Genomic DNA, 20,762 nt, shown 5'->3' on the forward strand with positions numbered 1-20,762 from the left:
CTGTTTGCTATAGATGACCACAAAGCTCCTAGCATTGATGGTTTCAATTCTTATTTTTTCAAGAAAACCTGGAGCATCATTCAAGAGGATCTGTGTACAGCTATGATGGAATTCTTTCAACAAAACAGGCTGCTTCGAGCTATCAATAATACATTGGTCACACTTATCCCCAAAACTTCATATCCAGAGACTATTAGAGATTTCAGACCAATAGCATGTTGTTCCATAGTATACAAGATTATCTCAAAAATCATCTCAAACGGAATAAAAGGGGTCATAGATGGAGTAGTGGGACACATTCAATAAGCTTTTATCCCGGGAAGGCTAATTGCAGACAACATAATTTTAAGTCATGAGCTGGTTAAGGGGTACACTAGAAAGAACATATCACCAATGTGCATGATTAAGGTGGACCTACAAAAATCCTATGATTCAGTGGAATGGTACTTCATTGAACAAATGTTGAAGGAGTTGGGATTCCCAAGCAAGATGGTCACCTGGATCATGAACTGCATTCAAACTGTAAGCTATACATTTATGGTGAATGGAGAGATGACTGATACTATGAAAGCCAAAAGGGGATTGAGGTAGGGAAACCCTATGTCCCTATATATATTTGTCTTGTTGATGGAATATCTAAATAAATGCCTAAATACCTTGAGGTCAGAACCAGATTTTACCTACCATCCAAGGTGTCAAGGGATGGGAATCACACATCTATGCTTTGTGGATGACCTTCTCCTCTTTGCAAGAGGAGATGGGAGTTCTGTGAGACTAATACATGAGAGATTTTCACTATTCTCAGAAGCATCTGGATTGAAAGCAAACTTAGCCAAGAGTCAAGTATATTTTGGTGGAGTGGATGATAATACTAAGGCAACTATTCTGTCTATCTTGGGGTATGAAATAGGAGAGTTGCCATTTAAATACTTGGGGGTGCCCCTTGTGACGATCCCCTTTGGGTCCCACTACTCAAGGTATTGTCTATGCCAGGGTACAGCCAGTCCGCACAGGGGCTTGCCCCATTATCCCTCTTCAAGCTCAATTGGTGAAAGGCGATTCCCTTTGGGGAATGTAAAGGAGCCAGAGGTTCCGGGTTCGATACCCCGTAGCGCTGCAGCGTGAAGAGGGATAATGGGGCAAGCCCCTGTGCGGACTGGCTGTACCCTGGCATAGACAATACCTTGAGTAGTGGGACCCAAAGGGGATCGTCACACCCCTGTCTACAAAGAGACTCACAATTCTGCAATGTAAACCGCTGGTAAATAAGATAACAGCCAGAATTACTACATGGATGGCCAAATGTCTTTCATATGCAAGCAGACTTCAACTTGTGAAAGCAGTGCTATTTGGAGTTCAGGCCTATTGGTCTCAACTGTTTTTGATGCCAAAGAAAATAATTAAGATGGTAGAGGCAGTATGTAGGAGTTATCTGTGGTCAGGAGAAGCAACTATAACTAAGAAAGCCATAGTAGCTTGGGACAAGGTATGCTTGCCTAAGAATGCTGGGGGGATGAATTTGCTAAACCTAAGAATATGGAACCAGGTGGCCATTTGTAAACTACTATGGGCTTTAAGTTAGAAGAAGGACAGACTCTGGATTACTTGGATACACAACCACTATATCAAGAATCAGGACATTCACACCATGGACAGCCCCAAGCAAGCTGCTTGGATGATAAAAAAGATCATACATATGAGGAAGTACTGGCAGGAATTAGGAAATATTGATAGCCTGATCATAGGAGGAAAGTTTCATTTGGCTACTGCTTATAAGAGACTTCGAGGAGCAGTTGAGAATGTGGCCTGGAACAAACTTATATGCTACAACATAGCTGAACCCAAACATAATTTCCTCCTATGGGTGAGCTTACATGGGAAATTGAGAACAAAAGATTTGTTGATTAAATGGGGACTCAGTGTGGATCCTCTGTGTGTGTTTTGCAACTCTGCAATGGAAACTCAGGAACACCTATATTTTGACTGCCCATTCACAAAGGGAATCTGGCAGAGTATGCTCAATTGGTAACAGTGGGATAGACGAATTCAAACATGGTCTGTTGAATGGGCTGGGTGCAGCAGCAGTCCACAGGGAAGCAGCCTAGGAAGGTGATTCTCAGGGCAAGCTTGGCAACAGTGGTTTACAACATCTGGGTAGAGAGAAACAAGAGGATGTTTCAACACAAGATCACACCTAGACAAAATATGGTGCACCAGATAAAGCTCAATTTGTGCATCAGAATCAGAAGGAATCAGAGGTTGTTTAGCTATATTAACTCATTATGAGTTTAGGAACATTGTAACTAGTTGAGTATTTTTGTCATAAAGGGCAGAATGAGAAGGGACTGAATTGGTTAATTCACCCTAGTTTTGTAATGAGTGCACTTGGTAATTAATAAAATTTCCTTTAATTGCCCAAAAAAAAAAAGTCAATAGTACTAACCCAAATAAATTAAAATCGAAAATATAACCTAAAGTAAGGAAATGAAAGATAAATAATGGAATTAGGCACTGTTACCTCCCATACCTTTTCAGGGGTGTTATTATCCCCCTAAACTTTTTTAAGACGGAATAATTACCATCTTAAGCACTGACGTGGCAAAGAGAGTGTATTTCACTCTCTTTGGGAGAGTGAGAAGTATAAAATCTGACACGTGTCATGTTTTAATTGGGTACTTCACATTTAATTACACCTAATTATTTATCATTAAAGCTAATTTTTTCTATATATGAAAAAAAATCTAGTCTTCCAAATTTAGTTTAAAAAAACGGATTTCCACATTTTTAAAAAATAAGTAGTTTTCAAGTTTTTATAAAAATTTAATTTTTTCACATTTTGACAAGAAAAAACACTTTTCCCAGATTATTTTTTAAAATAATCCAAACTTTATTTGAAAAATAAAAATCACCTAAAAATTAAAATCATGAAAATCTAGATTTTTTAAGACCAAAAAAAAAAAAAATCCATGTTTCCAGATTTTATTTCTTTCAGAAAAACGAGTATCAAAAAAAAAAAATCAAATTTTTAATTTTTTTTTTGAATATCCATTTTTCATGTTTTTTGAAAGAAAATTCAATTTTTTCAATTGTTTTTAAAATTGCCACGTAAGCTAAAAGAATTTTAAAAAATAGAGAAATAAATATACATGTGTCACTCTCTCATCAGAGAGTAGATATCCAGTTTTAGGGTGGTAACTATTCTGTTTTTAAAAAATTCAGAATGGTAATAAGATTCCTAATAATGTAAGTTGTGTCATAATAACTGCGGCCAAAGTTTAGAGACGTAATAGTGCCTTATCCCATAAACAATATAAAAAAGAAAAAAAATAGAATTAAAACAATTTTTAATATAAAAATAAAAACAAAAAACAAAAAGAAATTGAATAATAGAAGTAAATTTATTTATTTTTAAAAAAGATTTAAAAAAATAAAGAAGAAAGAAACGAAAAAGTAGTCATGTGTAATTACACCCAATTCTCAAACCCTTGAGAATTGAAGAGCGTAATTACACCCTCCCAATTACACTCAATTTCCTCCTAACCAAACATGTAATTACTTGACCAAACACACAAATCAAACTGGGTGATTAAACCCAATTACACTCAAATCCAATTCTCATGTGTCCTTCCAAACAGGCCTCAGGCGTAAAATGGTTCAATCAAAATAATTATTCTTTCCAATTTCGCCGTCTTTGAAATTAAAAAGCACGCCATTAAAAAATAACACTTCAACTGTGACTTGAATAGACATCATTTAAAACACCATAGCCAATTCCTGTACATGATTAGACCTTTTCAAAAAAAAAAACTGTACATGAATAGATGATAAGGAGACCTGTTATGAATGATACCATATGCCAATTTCTGTACATGACTAGATTACATGAGACCCTATCCTATACAAGTACCTCAAAAGTTGAGCTCTATATACCGCTCCATCTACAATAATTTCTTTTCTGGCCAGATATAAATCGCGACTTTACACTAATATGGTATCCGGAAGAAAGCAGCTTGGAAACAGTGAGAATAATTCAAATATAACACTCCAAAACTGCATCAACTATTCTTTAGCAAATGTAGCATACCACGCAAATGAATAACACCAATAAAGTACACGGTAGAAAGCTTGGTAGTAGTTTTGCAGCAATAACGTATTCAGGGCCGGAACATCCTCATGACCTTAGAGACTTGAAGCCGGCAGAATGGACACCTGGAAACTGCAGACGAGCATCTACGACAAAGCACATGACCACAAGGGACTATAGTAACGTCTACTTCAGTGTTGAGACAGATGCGGCACAACCATGCTGCTTTAGCTGTGTCAGCTTCTTTCGTAGCCATGTCAGACTTTTCCTGCAAATTCACGAGATTCACAAGTTTATATGCTAATAATTTGGCTATCTACTCGGCAGACAATAACATTTGCAACTCTGAGAGATCGATTCATGATCGTATGGTAGCATTCATAAGGGGACCAAGAAATTACATTCTGTTCCTATAATGCAACCATTGTAAAAGGGGCAGGGTTTTTAGAATTATATTGCGACATAGTTCATTTCTATTTCACGAATGAAGACACTATTTGTAGCTAATCCTAAATTTACGATCAGTTTCCAAGAAAAACAGCTGCTTATATTCAATATTGAGAACCAAACTTACACTGAAAATAGCAAGATAGCGGGAAACATAAATGGAGACAAGGAGAATGAAAAGGAGACGGACTCACAAGGGGAATGAGGAGACAGAAATTTGCAACAATAATATGCATGCCTATTCTTGCTTTACCCTTTTATTTTTTTACATGCCTACTGACCTGGATCCCAGATATAGTCTCTTAACCTTTATGAAGACCTTCTGGCCATATGCTTCTTCTCAGCTCAATAACCGTTTGAGTGATATCCACATTTGACTTGGGTTGATTCATAGCAATAACCCCATCCTCAACAAGGACCTTGTCCTCAGGGTTCGAGTAAGGCAACATTGATATCATAGCAGTGATTTTATTAAGACTTGAATGTAGATCAGGCACTAAATCAATAAGATATACGTCTAGAGAACCGCTAGGAAAATAGATAAGGAGTTTTTTACAGATTATCGAACAATTCGTTCGAATCCGACCCAACATGAATTTCTAGCTCAAATGGTTTTTCGGAACAAGATCCAAAAAGAAAGATCTTTTTCCAAAAATTCTCATTTCCTTCCCTTAATATCATACTTCGTCTCAATGAATATTCACTTTAGATTGCTTAGTCCATCTCATTATTAATTCATTGTTAAAACGATTTGAGTACAAGAAATTTTGTCAATAATTCTTGTTGTATAGGTAAACAAACTCATGAGAACAATGTCGTCAAGAAGCAAGGCTTATACTCTTCTTTGACTTCAGAACATGAGGATAACTCTTCTACAGATGCAGCCAACTCTACATCTCTGACCAATTTCTGCTATGCCAACCGACAAACCCAAACAAACACTTTACCGCGTGTGTTAAGAAGCAAGACGTCCTCTTTACTCCATTGGAGGTTCCAAGAGCTAGTAAAATGTCGATCATAATGCAAAGATGTTAGTAAAATTCTCTAACTTAAAATTTTGGACAAGAGCACTGTCATACTTTTAAAGTGTGTATGAAATCCCAGAAAGTGGGATCTAGGGAGGGTCGAGTGTACGTAGACCTTACCCCTACCTTGGGAGGTAGAGAAGTTGCTTCCGGTAGACCCTCGGTACAAGGACTCAATACTTTTAAAGTGTACGAATAAGAATCTGGCAACTCGATGATTTGGTACACACCCATGTTTTCTCATGTCTCTAAGAAGTGAACAACCAAACTCTATCTCGTCGAATATACATATTGCTTGTATCATTCGAGCAAAAGTAAATATAGGAGGAGAAATACCTTTAACAACATTTCATAAAACACATTTGGAGCAACTTTTGAACAATATCCAGCCAACAGAATTTCCTACACCTGATTGTACAACCTAAAAGTGGGTTCACAAGAGTATTCCACATATCCAATAGCATTCTAGTTGCTTGCCCTGGTAAACCAGCTCTCCTATAAGTTTTATTGAGAATGTAAACCAGCTCTCCCATAATGCCTTACAAAGAGGGACTCTTTGAGAATAACCCCTACATCTTTCATCTGTAATAACAATCTATCTATAATCTTAAATTCGATGGCGATAAAAGCACCAGCAATTTCCTTGGCCTTACTAATCGCAAGGAAAGTAAATTTTCCTAAGTGATGAGCAACTCCAAGTGCCTCAACCTGTACTTCAGTTTCCAAACATAATCCACCTCTAAGTGTATGTAAACAACTAGAAAGCATAAGGTAGTCCACATGACCCTCATTGCCGGCAAATGAATTCCACACCAACAATACCATTCTCTTGGTGAATATTAGTCATGCTCTCCATAATGTACAACATTACCAAAGTTGTCCGCCAAAACCCAATATTAATATGCGTAGGATTTTGAATGCACTTCTCAGGGGACACAACATCATTTCCAAATGCAACTGCTGCCTCATACTCAATCCCAAAAACAGGTTTAATCAGAAGAAACACAGCAAAAATTCATCACATAAGCTGGTGATAGCTACAAATGTGCAGATTCAATCTCTGACATCAGCAAGGCACGGACAACACATATTTCACCTTTCCTCGAACACTTGGTCCACTCTACTGTCCAATTATTCCAGATATGCAGTAACGTTTTTACTTTGAATGAAAGGACTTTTGGGGTTCGCGAAAATATGCAAGCATGATATTCCCTCGCCTAAGGACACGTGTGCATCACTAAAACAAGAAGACTTGGGGGAGGGACAGCAATCATATAGTAGTGGGAAAACAATGCGAGAACCAGAAATGGCAGAGGTCACTAAACAAGGAGAGATACCTGCTCGAGCAAGAGTGCTGCTTGAGAATCCTTATATTGCTCTTGTAATGTGATTGTTGTTTCCAGTAATGATTGCTTCTCCATATCCGTACTGATTCCCGCTGCAGAAAGCATCTCCTGAACTGCCTGGACCAATTCTGCAGCAGAGACTCTGCCATGTTGGAGTGCTTGAAGCTGCTGCTGCTGGTTCCCCTATCAGAAGCATCACTTAAATCTATAAGTAACAAATATTAGATCAATTTTCACAAAAAGTAGACCTAGAGACAACTTTGTTAGAATCCAGTCGATTACTATGTGCAATGGGAGGACATTTTAGCGAACATTCATTTATCACAGGGAGGTAGACAAGATAAGTTTCTGGAAATGAACATGGTATGGTGATACATCTTAAGGTCTTCAATAGCTAGTTTCCATAACCAGTGACAGAAATACAACAATGCCTAATGTGATGAGAAGGGAAGGGGGGCGGGCTTTATGGGGCACCAGTGTAGAAGGTGTGTGGAAGACGCACAAGAGATGGCTCAACCGATAGATTTACAAATTTCCCTGTATCAGACAAAGATACTGGAAGGAATATGGAGACAGTACTAGTACAATTTTTTTCGACAGAGTAATAAATTTCATAAATGTTTAGGTGAAAAAACATGCCTCAATACAAGGGTATACCAAAAACTAGAGAACATACAAAAAGAGATGGTTTTATAAGAATGACACCCAATCATCTATACAGAGTCACTACTAGTACATCAAAGCGACTGCAGACAAGCCGTTATGAAGACCCAGTTAACCATAGCAGTTGCCGGAAAATGAAAGAGGACCGGTTGAAAAGGGAGATACAAATAGAAAGTTCACCATGAAATCATTTTATTATGTGCTAATTAAGAAGGAAGCAGGATAGTTTCCTCAAAACGCTATTTGGTCTCCATGATCCCAGGAAGGTGAAACCTCTTCACTTGGACAGAAATTAGGAATGCAAACTTATATGTTGACCATTGCTCATTCATTGAAAGATAGCAGCCATGCAGTTGGATTTGTTTGGTGATATTTTATGCTAACTGGACAGCGCCTAGACTGTTGTTCAGACTCTTAAATGCTCGAAGGGGAAAGGAAGAACCAGAGGAGCAGCTTGGAATATAATACCACAGGCAGTTATGAGAAAATCGGATGGAATAAGGAAACAGTTTGATCAGATTTTTGGCCATAACACATTTTCCATATAATTTTGGAGTACACAAAAGAGAACTACATGTATAGATGGTTGGTTGGATGTAGTGATATGAATGCAGGTCTCTAAAAATCAATTACAATTGGTATTCATTAAAAATACTGCAATAAGACGGAGTTCAAAAGGCACATGGTTTTTGCTCAAAGCACTTAAGAATGCACTGCTGCTATAAAATGTCAACCATTTGATTCTACATCGGAAATTTAGCACAGGTATGTACCTCAGAAGGTCTTGACTCAACTCTTCCAGTAACACCTTCACTCCTGGTACTGTCCATCGTACAATAACCCTCCAGAGAATCAGCTGAGGAATCCTCACTAGAGATTGTGACACTTTTGAACGAAAAGACATGTGAAGATAGAAGAAGCTCAACCAAGCCCAGTGATGTTTCTACTTTGAATCTGTAGAGTGCTTGGCCTGATGATGGTCTCACATTCTCTAAAACCCTACCATACCTCAACTTTTCTCCATTCTGCTGCCGCCAAGCTACTATTTCTCCAGCATAAAAAGGTCTTAATGGGTGAAATTGTACTTGTAAAGCATCTTGGGGTAGTATATCCCTGCCAAGAAGACAATCTTTTTCACTTCTGCATCCTAATGCTTGCATATGAGAACTAAGTTTCAAGATATCAACAAGGGCAGTCTCAGAGCCCTCAGGACAGAGGAATAGAGAGCCCATTGGTAATGGGATGGGGAAGTCCAAAACCCTGCTTACAGCAATCGCTATTACATCAGCAATAGAGACATAGGCTGGTGGTTCAGCAATCAACACAGAAGCTTTAGACGGTTCAACAAAGTAAAGGGCCCTGTGACGTGATGTATCCTTCCACTCTGGGAACATCGATTCCTGTCTAACTCGAGTGATATCCAAAGATTTTGGAAGGAGCACAAAGCGTGTATGTAGACATTGAACAAATTTCAACTTCTCTGCAACCAATTTCAATGAACTTTGTATATCCTCTAAGGTAGCATGACCAATGCCAGGAACGTTACTTGCCATGCTACTGACAACAGTCCAGATTGCAGCTTGAAAGGGTCTGCTCAACAACTTGTGCCTTATAGCTTCAATTGGAACTGATCCAATGAATTCCAAAGATTGCAAATGTTCTTCACAATATAGTTCCTGCAAAGATAGACCATTAACATCATATAAGAGACCACATTATGTGGGCATACAGAAAAACATGTTAGTGTGCTAATCATTCAGGTAAGAAAAGGGGGTGAACAAACTCAAATACATATAGCAAACATGACGTCTGCAGCTGCACGAACATGACCAGAACCTTATGTAGAGTAGAAATACATATAAGTAACCACATCCTTTTGGGTACCTCTATAACCACATCTGAAAGCTTCTTGATTCCAAAGGCAATACATAACTTTTCAGGGAGATCTTGGTGGACAAACCTCAGCTTGGAAATGTCAATAAACTTAATATAGCTAGAACCATAAGAATCTATGTATACACATGACTTAGCATGTACAAGTCTGCAATCATTATCGGGGACAACTGCTTCAGAATGCCAACTGCTCATGTTCGAAGTGTTCGCTTGATCACAGATGAAATGCACAATTTCCATCACAGCACGGAATTCATTTGGGTTTAAACGCTGATATCCACATGCTTTTTGAAGATTCAAAAGGAGAGTCTTTGCAGAAGAGATAGAAAGTGTGTCCTGGAGGCCCAAGTCTTTAAGGATATTCACATACGGCAGGTACAGTGATGGGAGTTCAAAGGCAAATGGGGAAAGATTAATTGTCAGATGTGTGAAAAGGCAGCTTGCTGTCACCAAACGTGTACCATTTGCGGCAGGCATGAAGGCCACTTGGCGCAATGCCTCCTTGTCTGGCAAGGAAAAGAAAAGATGCAGAACAAATTTAATCAGCTGACAAACAAAAGAGAAATGCTCATAACACAGCTTATCTACTTCAAATCGAATCAATTTAAAGGGAGGGAAAGAAGTCTTTCAGGAAAAAAATAAAAATAAAAGAAAGCCGGGAAATGAAAGGGTGGCTATCCTTACTACATTCCACCAGCATTTCTACAATGGGAAAAAAACCTTGCCACCTAAGCCAATTCCTATGGATCATGTGATATTTTTAGTGGCAAATATGCACTCATAAACACTGTTCAAACTTGTCTAGTAATGTGTTGAGTTGACTATGTTAATTAATTAGCATGATTTTGTGAGACTTTGTTTTTCCTTTACCTCCTTTAATTGTAATTGATTGTCTTTCTTAATCGTTAGAATTCACTTGTATAAATACCCCTTCTCATGGGATACAAAGAACACTGAAATACAAAGAAGCCTTTTCTTCTTTCTCAAGTTCCACATGGTATCAGAGCCATTGCTACCTTTTGAGATGTTTTCCCCCCTCGCAGCATTAGGTTTTTTCCCCTCGCAGCATTAGGGTTCCTTTTTTTTCAAAAAGAGGTCAAGCTTTCTCTCTCCTTGAACCTGTCCGCAACAAAAACTTTGTTTGTCTGTGTTTTTGCTTGGCTTCGCCTTTCATTTTTGAGCCAACCCATCAAGTTTTTTCTGTCCGGCAATTTTTCCCCATATTTCTTCTTCTCTGAGGAACTAATTTGAAGATAATTTCCTTCTAGAGTTCTAGGAAATTCTAGTTTCTGATTTAGAGTCCTATCAAAACTATGGGGGGCACAAAGGCAACAAAGAAAAAATTTCTTCCACAAATTAGTGTTGTGAAATTACTGGTACGTAGCTTGTTTGGTCAAGGTCTTGTTTGCTCTATATTAATTCTAGAAATTTCTTGGTTATATTAATGGAGAGAAGAAACAACCTACTGCATCTGATAGTGGTCTATGAAATTTCGAGAATTCACTTGTTATGAGCCATGGAACAACGGTAAAGTTGTTTCCGTGTGACCTATAGGTCATGGGTTCGAGCTGTGAAAGCAACCACTAATACTTGCATTAGGGTAGGGTGTCTACATCACACACTTGATGCGGCCCTTCCCCGGACCTTGCTAAAGCGAGATGCTTTTTGCACCGGGTTGCCCCTTCTTTTTTACTTGTTATGACATGGTTTTTGAATACTATGCACCCCCATATCTCTAAGGCTCTAAGCAATTTTTATACTACAAAAAAGATCTCGAATTCAACTTATTGCACTTACTCTCGCTGCGTCACAAGGGTAATGATGACCATATCTTTGAGATTCGAAATAAAATTCATTTCACTAAGCAAGGTAAGTTGACTATCACTAATTATTATTCCGAGTTAAGTAGGTTATGGCTGGAGATTGACTATTATCAGGATATCCAAGCAAAGTAAACCCATGATGCAGTTCCTTTTCAACAATTGGTTGAAAAATAAAGGGTCTACAGTTTCTGGTCGATTTGGACCTAAAGTATGACAAGACCAGGGTTTAAGTTCTTGGTAAAGTTCATTTTCCTTCTCTTGAGGATGCATATTCTTATGTTCAACAGAAAGAGAGCCAACGAAGTGCAAAGCTGTATTAGGCTCAAATTCAAAAGTCTGTGTTAATTGTCTCCCATGAGCAACCAAAGGCGATCACTTCTAATAAAGATCACTTGCCCAGTGATTATTGTGAAAACCAAGGCACACAAAGGAGACAAAATGAAAACTACATGGCTGACCAACATGAGGTCAAGGTGGAAAGCGTGTAGGTCCACCAAGGGGTGTGACACCAAGGAAACGGCTATGAGAGAAACTGTCTACGGCTGAAATTCAACATTTTTGCCAACTCTTGACCAAACTTGATTCACCTTCTGTTGCTACATCTAATTATGTGCAATCACGTACTACCTTAACTCAAGGTAGGGTTGCGTACAATAGACCCTTGTGGTTCGGCCCTTCCCTGGACCCCACATATAGCGGGAGCTTAGTGCACCGGGCTGCCTTTTCATGTACTACTTTACTGCTTGCCTTAATTCTTGAATTGTTGGTTCTAGGATGACTTGGGTGTATCTGTTAAAGGCCAAAAGTGCGGTTAAGTGCTCAATTTGAGGCTTAAAAAAAAAAAAAATCTGACAATTGCACTGATACATAATAAAAGATTTGGTGCTTATCTGAAGTTCAAAGGGATAATCCATCAAACCAAGTTGTCCCTATAGTGTACAAAATGGGGTTGCTGAAAGGAAAAATAGGTATTTATTAGAAGTGATAAGATCTCTTATGTTTACCATGAATCTACTAAAAACCTACTAGGGCAATGCCATCCTAGTTGTTACCTTCTTATCGATAGAATACCACTTAACACACTCAATTTTTTCAGAGTCCTCTAGAGGTCTTTTTTAATAATCGTGGTGTCCGGGCCAACATGCGCCCACCTCGATTATTTCCACGAGATACTTGCCACCTCCCACCAGCAACATGTATCAAGTAACTCTGTCCACCAAGGCTAGGACAGATGGAAAGAAATCACCTTCTGTTTTTGTTCTACCGGGATTTGAACCCTGAAACCTCATGATTCTCAACCCACTTCATTGACCACTACGCCACACCCTTGGGTGCTAAGTCCTCTAGAGGTCTTAAAGGGTGAGAGTAAATATATTGTCCCTCCAAAGGTATTTGGGTGTGTCTGCTTTGTTCACACTAGGAATTCTGGAAAACATAATCTAAGAGCCCTAAGTGTGTCTTTATTGGGTATTCTCTTACATATGAAGGGTACAAATGCTATCATCCTCCCTCCAGGAGAGATCCTTTGTCAGCATGGATGTTACCTTTCAAGAGTCTAAGCCCAGTTTCAGTCTTACACCTCGCCTCTTCAAGGGAAGGGCAATAAGAAAGAAGAGATGGTTCTCCCTAATTCCAATGTTGAAACCACTACCACACGGGAAAGTGAAGTTGGAGAAAGAATTTAGGGGGAGACCGTTGGGCTTTTGGATAAACCTGATTTGATAAGTTACACAAACAAGTTCCCAAGTGTCCTTCCATACTTTTCCAACAAGTTAGTAATAAAGAGTTGTAAATCAGGGATGGTAAAGATGAGAAAGGAATCAACACTTAAGTCATCAATGCACTGATTGCAATAACGTTTGATAATACTATTACAGGTGATAATAAGGGTTCACCCAATAGTACATTCATGGTTGGAATAGGAAGTTAGTGTTCTACAATGAAGAGAATAAAGCCAAGCAAAGAATTGGATTGCATTATCAATTTGGTATACCAAGGAAATAGGTTGAAGTAAATCCACCTTTTTGTTTATACGAATTTGCTTCTAGAAGTCCCTAGAGTTGAAACAAAAAGGACTCTAAACAGAAATTCACTGACCTGATTTCCCCAACAAAAACATGTGATAACCTGAATAAAGATAAGTAAACGCAAAGTACCTGAAGAAGAGAGAGAACTCCAGACTCTGTCCAGGTACTTCAATACGTCAAAGGAAGCTTCATCAATTGTCTTTATGCCTGTAGTAGCTGGCCAATGCGCAAGTGTGTCTTCACCACTATTTCTTCCAATGACCTACAGTAACATTTTGCTACATGCTTATGTAATAACCAATTTTTTTAAATAAGGGTTTAATTGGTAATTTTAGCTAAAAAGGAATTTAAAAGAAAAAGAAAAAGAAATTAGAATTAAAAAGAAAATTTGAAAAGAAGGAATTTAGTGGGCCAAGCCCAAACAGGAAACGGAAAAGGGGAAAAAAAAGTTAAAGACTTCAAAAATCTGATGGTCATCAGACGTGAAGGTTTAATTGTGGACAGCTGAAAGGAAATAAAAGAGACCAAGCAACAGAGGGAGAAAAACCAGTGGAAAAAAAAAAAGATAAGAAAAGGAGAAAAAGAAAGGAAAAGAGGGGATAAAAATAAGAACTTTCATCCCAAATCATCAAGGTAATGATTCTAATCTTTTATTTAAGTTTATTACATAATTATGGGTGAATCTTTATGGTGAAATCATGGGGATATTTTGAGGAATTGAGAAAGTTTAGCTCTAGGGTTCTTCAACCAAAATCATTGATTTGAAAGGGCAAATAGCGTCGGATTTTAGACTTCTATATATCGTTGGAATCCTCTCGTTAAGGCCTTTCCGAAAACATAAGTCTTGTCGGGTTTTGAACACATTGACCAGAGGGCGTTTTCGTCCTTTAAAATTTGACTTTAACCGTTTAAGCCGCTAAAAATATAGAAGTGGTTTACCTAAGGGTTTTGACCATTCTAAATCCGTTTTTGTGTAGTTTGAGGCAATCCGGAGACTCGAGAACGCAATTTTGATTTATTGGGAAGTGTGCTTGAATTGTGAATTTGAGGTAAGTGAGACTTTAAACTTTGGGTACTTGCTTTTCAAAATCCGTTTTAAAAATATGTTTTGTCTGTCTGGTCCATGTGTTGGGGCGAGCGTGTGCTTGGCAGAATCGGTGGTCCTTAAGGCCAACCGCATATACTTTATTTTCAAATAATCCAAAACTCTCTTTATAAATTATTTTGTGATGTGATATAGCTGTGAGCCACAATGCTTCCCTTAGCATTGTGTATGCTTCCTGACATATTTGGCACATCGTGTATGTTGCCGTGGATTCATAGTGTTGACTAATTCTTTAACTGCCACTTATGACGGTTCGTAGTGTAAATTGTGTTGAGATATATAATATATTTGATAAACAGTGATTTGGACCTTCGTTGCTATTATATAATGATATATTCATGTGCATAATATTTTTGTGCCTGTTGTGTGCTTGTATTTTCTAACACTTGTTCCAGGGATATTTGAAGTGGCTGGTCGAGGATCTTACTGGGTTATATTTATGTATAACTCACTCCTTACCTGCATGTCCATGCAGATACTGTCGTTGAGAACGAGGCTGGTAATTGAAGACTTCGTGAGTGGATTCTGTTGCTGAGGTGTGCCACCGCATTGTTCGTGGAGGCAGCCATTTCAGTTTTATCTAATTTATTTCTAGTTATTTCTTTTATTTTGGGTTTACATGCCCGACACTCAAACTCATGTAACTCTGTTAGATGCTCCATGGTCTTAGCGTGGGATGTGGGCTAGAGATTCTTTTTATCTTAGCGTTGGTTGGTTTTCATAAATCGATTATGGATTTGGGTGGCTACTACTTCGCATTTTTATCATTAATAACGTTGTTGGACCTGGACTTATTTTCTTTTAGTGCTATTGTAAATGATTAAGAGTATGATATATGATTTGCCTGGCAGGTGGTGTTTGCTGGGTGCCAATCACGTCTAGCGGGTATTTTGGGATGTGACAAAGTTGGTATCAGAGCCTAGGCTTTAAGTCGCGGGTCATAGAGCAGTGTTTAGCAGAATCTTGTTCATGGGTATGTAGGCGCCCATACTTATGACCTTGAGGCTACTGAACATCTAGGATGGTTCCCCTTCTTTCATTCCTTATTCGTGTGTTGAGTTGAATCTAGTCTAATTCATGTAATACTTATTCCGCAGACGGGTAGGACATGCATATCCTCCTCTGCTAGATGTCATGGTTGATTCGAAAGTTTTTTTTTTAACGTCATATGTGCAACTGAGAGTGATACTGAGTACATGGAATGTTGTGTGCGTTGATTGTAGTTGAGATTGGACCGGTGTACACTTTGGGATAGTTTTATTTACAAAGAAAATTCTGCCAAATATTTTTTTGAATGTTTAGGAGTTAGTGAAAATTTTGAACGTTAAGAAATCGTTGAATGAAAGGGTAGCGTCTGCGGGTTAGCTAGTCATCAAAAACAAATTGTGTAAGAGCGACCATCCAAATCCGGGGTTGTTGGTATAACTTTATATTATGAGTCTTATCGGTAAAGAGAAAGAGGGTAGCGGGAAAGTAAAAAGTGTAATTGCATACCCATGCCTAAGTTGTTGGGCTTTATGGTGAAAGATATTTTGAGGAAAGTGCTTAAATGGCTCTAAGATTAATGCCTCTTAAGGCGATTCACTATTATTAGTAACGTCGTGATGGTGATGTCATAAGTGTGACTGTGGCATAATATTACATATCTTAAGTGTATTAAGTATGAGCATGATAATGGCCCTATGAGATGCACAACTTGTTCGTGGATAGGTCCCTGGGTGAATTCCAGATTGTGAACGAGAATAAGACTTAAGTATAAGAATTATTGAAACAAGATAGTAAGATGTTTAGCATGAAACTCAGTGTATAGTGGCTTGATTAGTTGTTGAAGGGAAAGACGTGGAATATTAAAGACTATCACGCACCAAGAAAATAAATGAACCATAAAAGAAGTTGGAGTAAATAAGAAATGACATGATTGCCACAGATAACTAGTTCACATAGTTTTGTTAATATACGTTGTTTTCGATAAAGCACAACCTTGAGGAAGATGAGAAACACGTTAATGAGATGATAGTATAGATGAGGATAAAGAGAAAAGTTGATACTTAGATGTACCCTTTGTGATTTCGCGGTGGAGTCTACTATTATTGGCCGGTCTATCGAACATGTGTGGACACAGTTCAGAGCCATGATACGTTTATGTGCTGGAAAAAAAAAACATGGCGTTATTGACCTTGAGGTTATCTTTGATTCAGATTGAATAACTTCGTCTTGCCTTAAGCTTGATTGCCATAAAAAGACCGTTCCAATTTCCATTTCGATAGAGCCTAATATTGAGTTTGTAATGAGTTTAAAGGATTCAATTGGTATGTCCATAGACAAAGCAACCTCGTCGATAATATAGGTCGTATCTAACTTTAACTCGAGGCACCTGAGTTGAATAACTAACTAGTGGGTTAGTGTGAGTAGTTAATAAGTTTTTGAATATGAGTTGGTAATAAGTTTTTGACTATTATTTCAGCGAACCTACTAATTATACCATATAATGGGGAGGTCGACTAAAACTTGGTATTGATATGCTGTCATTAATCTGGTATATTTTTATTTTTAATTATAGAATGACTGCAAAGTCAAAGGAAGTAAATTATAAGTTACAAGATTTCGTGATTGAGAGGTCACTATACCAAGTATAGAGCCCGGAGGTGCTTAATTTCTGTTGTTGGGGAGAACATTGAATCTATGCAGATTTTTATCACTAAGAGAAAAATGACTTCATTTTTATCATATGATGGGCAAGTATCTTTTTGTCTTTTCCTAAATTACATGATATGTGGCTTCAGTTACAGGGTGTTATATGCTATTCCAAGATAGACTTGTGATCAGGATACGCTGAGTAGTAGGAGAAAGGGGTGGATAATCTGAAGACATGTACCAAGACTTATTTTGGTTAGTGTAAATTTCTGGTGATATCTTTTGGATAGAGAATGCATTAGTGATTGTCATGAACTAGAGGATTGGGGTATTCAAAAACGTTCCTTAGCTCTCTATTTGTTATGTTCATTAATGACATATACGAATATCTTCTCAGTCAATAGAAGCATATGATGTGGTTGAAAAAGATGTCGGGATAATATTGATTAAACAACTGAGGTTAAAAGTGTGAAGTTTAATTTTTACATCATGGCGTTATGAGCCTTGTGGTGTCTAGTAAAAGGATGGAAGGTTGAGCTTAATACACACACTAAGGCTCTATCATGTGTTATGCTACAGTTATTTTTGTTTGAACATGCACAGTTGATCGATACGAGAGTGTTGACCTTATTAGGGATCAGTGATAGTCTCTAAAGACGAGGCTACTTGATAGTGGAAAAAAAAAGGAAATATTCTAATTAAAGAGTTAAATGTGTATACACCTATGGTGGTCGACTTAAGGAGATTTGTACTCGAAAAGATACAACGTTTATTATATTTATTACTTTTTAGATTCACAAAAATGCATTGGGGCCGCAGGAAGAGAGTTAAAATTGACAAAAGTTATTTAGGGTACATAAATGTTGTTCTTGTGTTTAAATCGTTAATATATTAAATACGAGTGTTAGAGACTCGAAATTTCCGATGCATGGTTGTCCCCGATAGAAAGTAAAAATAGATCAATGTAGACTTTGTAGCTGGTCTATATGTTCATTCAGAAAATTGTGATCGTAGCTTGGGTGATATTGATTGACTTAGCGAGATTGTGTACCTGATTTAAGCTGAACTATTTTTTATATATCATACTAGCTTATATGGTGGTATGTGTCGGAGATAGAGATAGTGCAATGGCATGAGATGTCAATATTGTCATGTGTGACAAGAGTAACAGTGCATGGAACGTTTATGTAGGAGCATGTGGATGTGTTCCAGCATCGCTATATGTGAAAGTGTTATGTAGGAGTATGGATGTGTTCCAACACCACTGTACATGTGAGAGATATGTAGAAGCATAAGGATGTATTTCTAACATTGTTGTACGTGAGAGCATTATGTAAGAGTGCTTGGAGGTGTTTCAGCTCTACCGTATGTAAGATTGGTGGATATGTTTCGCCATAGGATCGTGGTTGTGGCACTTGGATTGTGCCATCCTTGGGTGCCCAGTCTTAACACTAGTCAGATGGATATTACCTACCTGATAAGTGGTTAATGATCAGTTGCTTTTGACCGAGTTCGTGTATGATATTAGTTTACTAACTCATTATGCAAATCTTGTCGTTTTAGGTTTTATACGAATGTTGGAGTCTTACTCTATCTGGTTGATTGAATACTCTAAATCAGAGTAGTTGGGTCTAGACTTTGATTAGCAAGCCTTAAAGAAGATTGCATTGAATGCGGGAACGATTTCAGATAGCATAGAGTAGACAAAAGTCTTATAGTGATAAACAAGATTGTGATTTGAAGCTTATGAAAGGGAGTAATTTGAAAGTTCTCAATACGAAATGAGTCATGAGATTCAGTCGAACGGTAGGCAAAATCTTAGGTATATTGTTTCTTGTGGGATTGGGATCGAATCAGGTTGGTGCATGTGAACTTGCTTTACCTCTGTGATTGTCGGTTGTTCATCCTGTATTTCACGTGTCTATGCTAAGACGATATGTTGGTGATGATAATAATAAGATTCATCCAGAGGATGTGGAGCTCGATGAAAATTTGACTTATGAGGAGGGTCCGATATCTATTCTTGATAGGCAAGTGCGACCATTGAGGTCAAAGAAGGTAGCTTCAGTCAAAGTGTGATGGCGTAACCATCCAACCGAGGAGGCTACTTGGGAGTCTGAGGCAGATATGCGAGATAAATATCCTCATTTATTTGACGAGACAGGTATGATCTAGATCCGTTCGAGGACGAACGTTATTTTAAGTGGTGGAGAATGTAATAACCCAATTTTTTTAAATAAGGGTTTAATTGGTAATTTTAGCTAAAAAGGAATTTAAAAGAAAAAGAAATTCGAAATTAGAATTAAAAAGAAAATTTGAAAAGAAGGAATTTAGTGGGCCAAGCCGAAAAAGGAAAAGGAAAAGGGGAAAAAAATTAAAGACTTCAAAAGTCTGATCGTGAAGGTTTAATTGTGGACAGCTGAAATGAAATAAAAGAGACCAAGCAACAGAGGGAGAAAAACCAGTGGAAAAAAAAAAAGGAGAAAAAGAAAGGAAAAGAGGGGATAAAAATAAGAACTTTCATCCCAAACCATCAAGGTAATGATTCTAATCCTTTATTTAATTTTATTACATAATTATGGGTGAATCTTTATGGTGAAATCATGGGGATATTTTGAAGAATTGAGAAAGTTTAGCTCTAGGGTTCTTCAACCAAAGTCATTGATTTGAAAGGGCAAATAGCGTCGGATTTTAGACTTCTATATATCGTTGGAATCCTCTCGTTAAGGCCTTTCCGAAAACATAAGTCTTGTCGGGTTTTGAACACATTGACCAGAGGGCGTTTTCGTCTTTTAAAATTTGACTTTAACCGTTTAAGCCGCTAAAAGTATAGAAGTGGTTTACCTAAGGGTTTTGACCATTCTAAATCCGTTTTTGTGTAGTTTGAGGCAATCCGGAGACTCGAGAACGCAATTTTGATTTATTGGGAAGTGTGCTTGAATTGTGAATTTGAGGTAAGTGAGACTTTAAGCTTTGGGTACTTGCTTTTCAAAACTCGTTTTAAAAATATGTTTTGTCTGCCTGGTCCATGTGTTGGGGCGAGCGTGTGCTTGGCAGAATCGGTGGTCCTTAAGGCCAACCGCATATACTTTATTTTCAAATAATCCAAAACTCTCTTTATAAATTATTTTGTGATGTGATATAGCTGTGAGCCATGATATTGTGTATGCTTCCTGACATATTTGGCACATTGTGTATGTTGCCGTGGATTCATAGTGTTGACTAATTCTTTAACTGCCACTTATGACGGTTCGTAGTGTAAATTGTGTTGAGATATATAATATATTTGATAAACAGTGATTTGGACCTTGGTTGCTATTATATAATGATATATTTATGTGCATAATATTTTTGTGTCTGTTGTGTGTTTGTATTTTCTAACACTTGTTCCAGGGGTATTTGAAGTGGCGGGTCGAGGATCTTACTGCGTTATATTTATGTATAACTCACTCCTTACCTGCATGTCCATGCAGATACTGTCGTTTAGAACGAGGCTGGTAATTGAAGACTTCGTGAGTGGATTCTGTTGCTGAGGTGAGCCACCGCATTGTTCGTGGAGGCAGCCATTTCAGCTTTATCTAGTTTATTTCTAGTTATTTCTTTTATTTTGGGTTTACATGCCCGACACTCAAACTCATGTAACTCTGTTAGATGCTCCATGGTCTTAGCGTGGGATGTGGGCTAGAGATTCTTTTTATCTTAGCGTTGGTTGGTT

The 20,762-nt window shown here is 37.8% G+C and overlaps 1 protein-coding gene across 2 annotated transcripts in view; it reads right to left on the reverse strand.

Moving 5' to 3' along the window:
- Nucleotides 1-3,720: 3,720 nt before the first annotated feature.
- Nucleotides 3,721-20,762, reverse strand: part of LOC132622327 (uncharacterized) — a 62,100-nt gene continuing 45,058 nt past the window's right edge. Inside the window, exons 9-13 of one of the 2 annotated variants that reach the window (XM_060336916.1) lie at nt 13,438-13,570; nt 9,357-9,964; nt 8,339-9,241; nt 6,894-7,085; nt 3,721-4,352 (exon numbers count right to left, since the gene is read on the reverse strand). In XM_060336916.1, the coding sequence (XP_060192899.1) occupies nt 4,155-4,352; nt 6,894-7,085; nt 8,339-9,241; nt 9,357-9,964; nt 13,438-13,570 (2,034 nt within the window). In that variant the 3' untranslated portion in view covers nt 3,721-4,154. The remainder of the gene's footprint in view (nt 4,353-6,893; nt 7,086-8,338; nt 9,242-9,356; nt 9,965-13,437; nt 13,571-20,762) is intronic. The other variant, XM_060336917.1, reaches the window with a different exon arrangement.

Source organism: Lycium barbarum, chromosome 12, assembly GCF_019175385.1.
Source record: "Lycium barbarum isolate Lr01 chromosome 12, ASM1917538v2, whole genome shotgun sequence".
Lineage (NCBI taxonomy): Eukaryota > Viridiplantae > Streptophyta > Magnoliopsida > Solanales > Solanaceae > Lycium > Lycium barbarum.